Source organism: Haliotis asinina, chromosome 3 (genome assembly GCF_037392515.1).
Source record: "Haliotis asinina isolate JCU_RB_2024 chromosome 3, JCU_Hal_asi_v2, whole genome shotgun sequence".
NCBI classification, from domain to species: domain Eukaryota; kingdom Metazoa; phylum Mollusca; class Gastropoda; order Lepetellida; family Haliotidae; genus Haliotis; species Haliotis asinina.
This window is the reverse complement of record NC_090282.1, coordinates 75,262,654-75,270,390: the sequence shown is the minus strand read 5'-3', so window position 1 is coordinate 75,270,390 and position 7,737 is coordinate 75,262,654. Positions and strand designations below refer to the sequence as shown.

Genomic DNA, 7,737 nt, shown 5'->3' with positions numbered 1-7,737 from the left:
GACCTACGTTGATGAAGTTGCTGAAATTCCCCTTTCAAAATATTTCCTGGTAATAACAAGATGGTCACTGCTGGTGATGTAATGTGTCGTTCAAGCATATATGGACTGTTTGTAATTAATCTGTAGTAAGTAAATAAGTAAATGATTGTCACCACGAACATGAACTTGCCCAAATGTGACCTAAACATACAGCAATTGAGTATACAGTTTCTAAAATGGCCCTTTCACTGCTGTGAAACTACTCACAAGGCAGGTTCCAGACTATTTATGGTTTGTGACCTGGCTGATTTTGCGTTAAGTTTTCACGGAATGTTGGTCTTTGCTCACACAATCATCCACTGACATCCTTGGTCCAAACATGAATATTTTCTGACATCTTGCCAGAAAGGTGTCACCTTTGTCACAAAAGAACATCTGATCAAAACGCATAAAACACATGAAGACTAGACGTTTATTTTCCCTTAACAGTGCCTAAATATTTGTGCATTCTGACTGACAGAGCAACATGAAAGACAGGAACCCTCATTCACATAACAAGGACAGGTTAATGATAAATACAAAATTAATCATACATATAAATGCAAAGTGTGATAATTGTATCTCACCATAAACGTCAAAATGAGAATTCATACCTGTAAAATACAAAGTAAAAACAGATCTTGTAAATGTCTCTAATGCATCAATGCACAATATAGAACAAATATTTAACAGTGAAGAAACACTGTGACTTGAGAAAAGGTACAGAGGCACTGTCAGTATGCGCAGACTGCGCAACCAATAACTTGTTACAAAAGGATCTGTTTCAAACAGTTTGGAACAATTTTTTCAGGAAAACAATCAATCCCACTGCATTTCATTTCTGTCATCTCAATATCTTATTATGCTTTTTCAAGTTGCCCAGTTTATTTACAATGTCAGGTTTCATGATGGTGATGAGTTTGATGCCGAGATCTGTTTATTTTAACAAACTGGAATCAGGCAAAAATAGAAGTGACCATTACAGATAAAGCCATCACAGAGAAAACTTCAGTTTGCAAAATCTTTTTAACTAATACACCTTAGCACTACTTTGGAATACTTTCTAAAGGGACTGACAAAAGGCATAGCTTGGGCCATTTTCATGGGTCACCTAACCAAAGAAAGACTGAAATGAAAATCTAATATCTTAAAAATTGTGACCTTGCTGTACATAACAGACACTTAAGAGACGTAAGATGAGGTGTACACCTATATTATCACATCAGGAAGAATAAGTAGATCTTTATGGAATACTTGGTGACGAATTTCTTTTCCACACCTCTTAAAATAAACATGATTCTCAAACACATGTTGACTTTGACCAAAACTAGTTACATTAAGTATTGTGAAACACCAGTGTGAATTCCTAGCATACACTGAGTAGGAAGCTTGTTTGTAAAATACAATGTGAGGTTACCATGGGAACTCCACTCAATATTTATCTGGGCCCCAAACAGTCTGATGATCAGCGTTGGATTACTGGTTGGATGTGTTGGATTATTGGTTGGTTGATTTAATCCACATTGTATACCAAAAGTTCTGTAATCTGATTGGTTGAAAGATCAAATTGTATTAGATTCTTGGAAACTGCAAGACTATTCACTGTGTGTTGACACGTAGAAACATTGCAAACAACTGTTTTGTTGTGTCATCCACAGTGGTGACGTCATTCAAATCGTACTGTGATGTAAAGTTAGAATGACGTCACAAATGAACAACTGCAGATGCTACCTTGGGAACCAGCTGAAACAGCAAGCTGATGACGCTTCACTGCTGTACCCAACCTCGATGTTAACGAGTGCAGAGTGAGTGAGCCCACTAAGCAATATTCTAGCTATATGGTGGTGGTCTGTAAATAATCAAGTCTAGACCAGACAATCCAGTGATCAACAACATGAACATCGATCTGCGCAATTGGGAACCAATGATACGTGTCAACCAAGTCTGAGAGTCTGACCACCTGATCATGTTAGGTGCCTCTTACGACAAACGCGTGCAGAGAGCAAAACGCTTTGTTTACTTTTTTTTGTTTACAATGTCGATAAACATCATGTGTTGGCCAATTTCCATGTGTTATTCAGTATTTGAAGCATGGGAATATTTCATTTGAAACCCCTGGCTGACGTTGTCTGTTCCAAACGTATTCCCGTGCTTCAAATATTCAATAACACTCGGAAATTGGTCAACACATGATGTTTATCTCCTAAATGTCACAAAATCTTGCCATCCAATCCTCTATGTTTGTCCAAGGATAGAATTACTGTGACCAATTCTCACTTCCAAACTGGTCATTGGTTAGCTGTTCTTCATAATGTTATCGATAAGATTCAGAATTGCTGAGAAAGACATTTTTTCACAATCAGATGCCTATTTTGGCATGTTTGACTTTCCAGAGCATATGGATATAAAGGAATAAAGTTTTAACTTAACTTTTACAATTCTATTATGGAATTTCATTACATTCAGGGGCAGATACAGCTTTTTGATCAAGTGGGGTGCACACTATTGAGAAAAGGGGGTACACACTCCCTCTGGATCCCCCTATGACATTATATTCAACACAATCACATAATAACTAACTTCTAGTCAAATTTTCCCTTAGAAAATCCAACTTAAACTTGCATGACCCTTTAGTGCTCCCAAACCAATATATGTACCTCTGCTAGGGCAACAAAAGCAAAAGCAGTGAATTTCTTTTGAATAAAAAATAAATTGCTTGAAAAACACCTAAATGTTATCCAGAAGACTACTCTTCTGATTGAACATGTCTTGTGTATTCATTGTCGTTGTCAGGACATATAAATGAGTTCAACTCAGTTTCAGCTATCTCTAATCCCTACTCACTATCAATAACCAGTCACTAGTCATTCAAACTAAGTGCATGGTCCCCAAAAATACACAGATCCTGTGTGGACAAAGTAGGAGAGCAGCATAACAACACTAAAGTCTAACAATCACACATACCTATCAATATATTTGCAGAGTGGTGGAAACAACCCATTGCCTGACATCCCAGTCTGGTGTATTTTTCTGACAGGCAAGCTAATTTGTATATCATGCTGTACCAGAGTCCGGTTGCTGTTCCAATATTTCTTATGTTGCTTATTTTAAAAATCAACAAGAAAATCGGATGGGACAGTGGAAGAATTATCAGGGCAAGTTAATTTTCAGGACTCACTGTACCGGTGTACACTAGTAATTTCCACCCCTGCTGACTTGTGCCAACCACTTGACATGACAGATTTGGTAACAAATATACAGCAAATACATTGTATATTCACAAAAACATTTTCACAATGTAGAAGATGTTAATTATTTCACACCAGTTTGAATCTGTACATGGCATCATATAACAGGCACCAAACCTTATGGAACAAGGGCAGAAACTCACATACTGAATACATCATGCAACCAATGAATGCAAAGGGAATACATTATGGCAACAATTTCAAAGGGACACACAATACTAATACTATTCACTGTACCAAAAAACTGTACCATGACTATGTAAAGTGTTTGTTGGTAGTCGTGAACATCATTTCACACGCCAGTCCACATGAACAATGATTTATTCCTCGCTCTCAAGAAATTATCAAAAGGTAGAGTTATCTAAGCTGGTTGGTCACAGGACACTTGTTTTCCATGCAGGGTCCCTTAAACATAATAACTAGAAGTCTCTGGGATCCCCATGTTCGTGTTAAGTTGCCCTTCACAAAAAGCGCTGACAACCTATTCTAACTTAGAGGCTGAATTCTGGCACAGATAAGGGAGCTAATCCTGAAATTATTCTTCAACAAAATATTTTGCTCATGTACAATTCTGCCTCAACTCCTAAATCAACGGGCAGCCCTGCATTGACTTAATGGTTTAAAGTATTCCCAAAAGTGACACAAAATGAAGACAACAGTGGTGATTTCATGTGACAACCTTAAAAACAATAGTGTACACGCTGCATTCCGTACACTGATCACATGAAAACAAACAGGTTATAATGAAACACAGAGAATTGTGGACGGATTGTGTGCAGATACATACATTTACATAGGTTACCATGTCTGCAAAAAGATCAATATCAATATAAAATACATGTTAGGCATGAACACCCCGATATAATATATTCATAAACAAATGAGACAGAATTTTCTAATTTCCTAATTTACACATGTGTTGAACAACAATTTCAGAAATCCAGAACAAAACAAAGATTGAGAACACACTCCTTCCAGATTAGTCTTGAGGAAAAAAATCAATTCAACATATTCAAGCCCGCCCAAACACATTGAAATAGAGGCTAAAATAATCTTCCGAATGAGAAAAAAGAATCAATACTTCAGTTTCCACAAACTGTTTTCATGTCACTTTCTATTTCTACAAAGCGAGTAGTCAAAAAAGAGACATCATGTGAAGCCTTGAGGATCCATGGTTTGGAAACGTAAGATGCCAGTAATATTTCACCATTAAGAATGAACTCTCTAAGTTATGTATAAGTAATGCTATGATTGTTCGTTCAGAAAAATATCCTCATCACACCATTGAAATATTTGTGCTTAACTTTCTCAGTATATCAATATAACTTTTAAAGCATAAAATGACTTTAATATTTACATATATCAAGAACAAAAACTTAACAGATTTACAGGACAATATTACAAACATAATACCACAGATTAAGAGAATGCTAAATGTTCAGGTAAAACACAAACAGTATAATATTGAAAGCACACGTCATACTAAAAGGTCATCACATCATACAGACGGACACAGTAAGGAATTCCATAGAAGGAATGAGGGTTTATGGAGGGGAGATAACTCCTAACACCTTCAACTTTCCAGGTTGCCTCACACAATTACTATTCAAACATGAGGCAAACATGGCATCACCAAGTCACAATTGATTTGCGAGGTTGAAAAATATACAATATCAGCTTGTTACGTCAAGAAGGAACCATATCAACCCTGTGAAATTTATGATTCATATTGAAAAATATTTCAATCCCTGCGCTAACATGATCTTAACTTCTATACTGTATTTCCTCTGATAGGCATCAGAGCTAAAGCAGCTCCCTAACAATTATGGTAATTAGACCTAGCAAGTGCAATTGTGCCAGGTCTAGAACTCTGTTGAGGAAATACCTGCCCAGTTACTTATTAGAGGAAATATGTTATTTCACTGTTGGCATATTTCATGACAGTAAAAGTCATGTACTTTTTAACAGGTCTTTGATCTGGATCTCTTGCAGTATGTAGTGGGAACTTTTGGTTTCGTTCACAAATTTAAAGTAGAAACCCACCACTTATGCATTTACCTCTAATTCATTACAGATATAGGATTCTTCAACACATGTCTACCTTGTCAAATAAAGTTAAAAAAGATAAGTTTTGTAAACAACTGTTTCTTACAAATTGCATCTTCCTTAGCAATACTGTCTGTTCAAAGCACTGGTTACTTCCCCTTGCTGGCGCTTGTTTTGTTCCGCAGACTACGTCTACGAGGCCCTAAATAGCCATTCTGAATTACTGCAACATCATCAGGTGTGGCTTTACTACTGCCAGCACTGGCTGTCCGCTTTTCTTTCACAGACTGCTTATCACTTACTGTCCGCTTTGTGATTACAGTTGTGGTGGTAATCTTCTTTGCAGGTGAAGGTGGAGCGCAGAGGTATGGAGGCCCACGTTTCTGATGGAGTCGCAAACCAGTAGAAGCAGCAAATGCCTTTCCACACACTTGACATTCGTACGGTTTTTCCCCAGTGTGGATGCGAACATGTGTCTTAATGTGATCCTGTTTGTCAAACTGCTTATTACAGAAGCTGCAAGAAAATGCCTTCCAGTGGTCCAAAGACTCTTTACAAGTTTTAGAGTGTTTGTTGAGGTCTGGGAACTGCTTGAACATCTTGTGACACTTGCTGCACTTGTACACATCCCCACCCAAGTGCTCAGTGTAGTGTGACTTCATCAACTCATTGTTCGCGAAGAACTTGCCACAGAGGTTGCACCTATGCTGAGAAGATTGGTTCTTGGACGAATTGTGTTCATTCTCATGCTCCTCCAGGTCTTCAAGAGAAGAGCATGTGAAGCTGCATACCGGACAAGGAAATATCTTCGGTCCTGCAAACCATCAGAGAATATTATTATATGCTTTTCAACTATTAACACCATGTCAGATATAATATGTACCACTTGACAATTCCACAAAGAGTAAGTGCAGTTTGTTAACCAAATACTTAATTAAAACAAAAAACCAACAGAAACATAAGCTTGAAAAAATCTGCTAATGATAAGAAGAGTATCTTGTGGAAATAGTATTTTTATTCTCTTATATGCTGCAAACACTCTATCTTGTCTTTAATCATTCAGTGTGAATGCACTGTGCCATTTAGAAATAGGTCAAACGTAATCTGGTCAGTTGTTATGTATATTTGTGATTACACTTTCTTAGCTAAGCACACATTCTTGTACTTTTTTACCTGAGACACCTAATCGCCAACGACCCGTGAAGGTCCCGGGGTAGAATAGGCCTTCAGCAACCCATGCTTGCCATAAAAGGCGACTATGCTTGTCGTAAGAGGCGACTAACGGGATCGGGTGGTCAGACTTGCTGACTTGGTTGACACATGTCATCGGTTCCCAATAGCGCAGATCGATGCTCATGTTGTTGATCACTGGATTGTCTGGTCCAGACTCGATTATTTTACAGACCGCCGCCATATAGCTGGAATATTGCTGAGTGCGGCGTAAAACTAAACTCACTCACTCACTCCCTAATCGCCAACACATTAAGTCAGGTCCCTTGACTGCTCTGCATGCTCCTGTGAAACCTTTTGTGGCTGAGCAGGCTAAGCACCTGATTTTGTGTGCTGGCACTTAGGTGCCTGACTGAGGGTATGGGTTCATATCCTGGATGAAACTCAACCCCCCAAAAATATGACAATTCATACTTTTAAGGTATGACAATGTGTACTTAACTAAGACAGTGTAATCCTAAAGATATTGTGTGCATGAGTGTGTGTGTGTGTGTGTGTGTGTGTGTGTGTGTGTGCATACATGTGTTTGTGTGTCCATGCGCACGCGCGTGTGTAATTGTCTGAATAAAATTGATATTTTAAATTATCTTGATGCATGCTTATTATGCTTCTCTCTTCCCTCTATGTGAATATAGTGGAACACTTGAAATCCCTTGAAGTTCCCTTCCAAATGAAGCGTATGTACAATAAACTCACCCACTGGAAGCCTCCCTTTTCTGATAATATGGTCACATGACCTGCCATGCTTGTCACTCTCTCTGAAATCTCATAAGCCCAACGCGAGAATTATTGTGAATTCATCGAAATGGAGTGGGGTGGTTGGGACGCTATGAGTCAGGAAAAGTATAAAATATCAATCTCTTCTCTTGAAGTATTCACTGACTGGAAAGTGTCGACACCAAGGCTCCTACTTCATGTGGATAGGAAGCTTGCGGAGGTTCAAGTCCAGCTGCTTTGTAGGCTGTCAGTACAACGGCTCTCGTCCATTGTTGTGGGATACTTTCTTAGGTGTCTCAGTAGATAATGTGATGAACATTGTCCCCTTGTTTTGTTGTTGGGGATATACTTTCAACGCTCTGACTGGGCATAATGATAAATCATATGTATCATGTAGCCTGAGAACTGTATCTAATGCCAGGATGTGGAATTGTCTGTCCGGTTGTCCAGGCAGTTGATCTTTGACAATGAAATCCCA

General features: G+C 38.3%; 1 protein-coding gene across 1 annotated transcript in view; it reads right to left on the bottom strand.

Annotated features, from left to right (window-relative positions):
- Positions 1-437: 437 nt before the first annotated feature.
- LOC137278453 (zinc finger protein 208-like) overlaps positions 438-7,737 on the bottom strand; it is a 28,465-nt gene continuing 21,165 nt past the window's right edge. Inside the window, exon 3 of the mRNA XM_067810783.1 lies at positions 438-6,126. Coding sequence (XP_067666884.1) covers positions 5,462-6,126 — 665 coding nt within the window. The 3' untranslated portion in view covers positions 438-5,461. The remainder of the gene's footprint in view (positions 6,127-7,737) is intronic.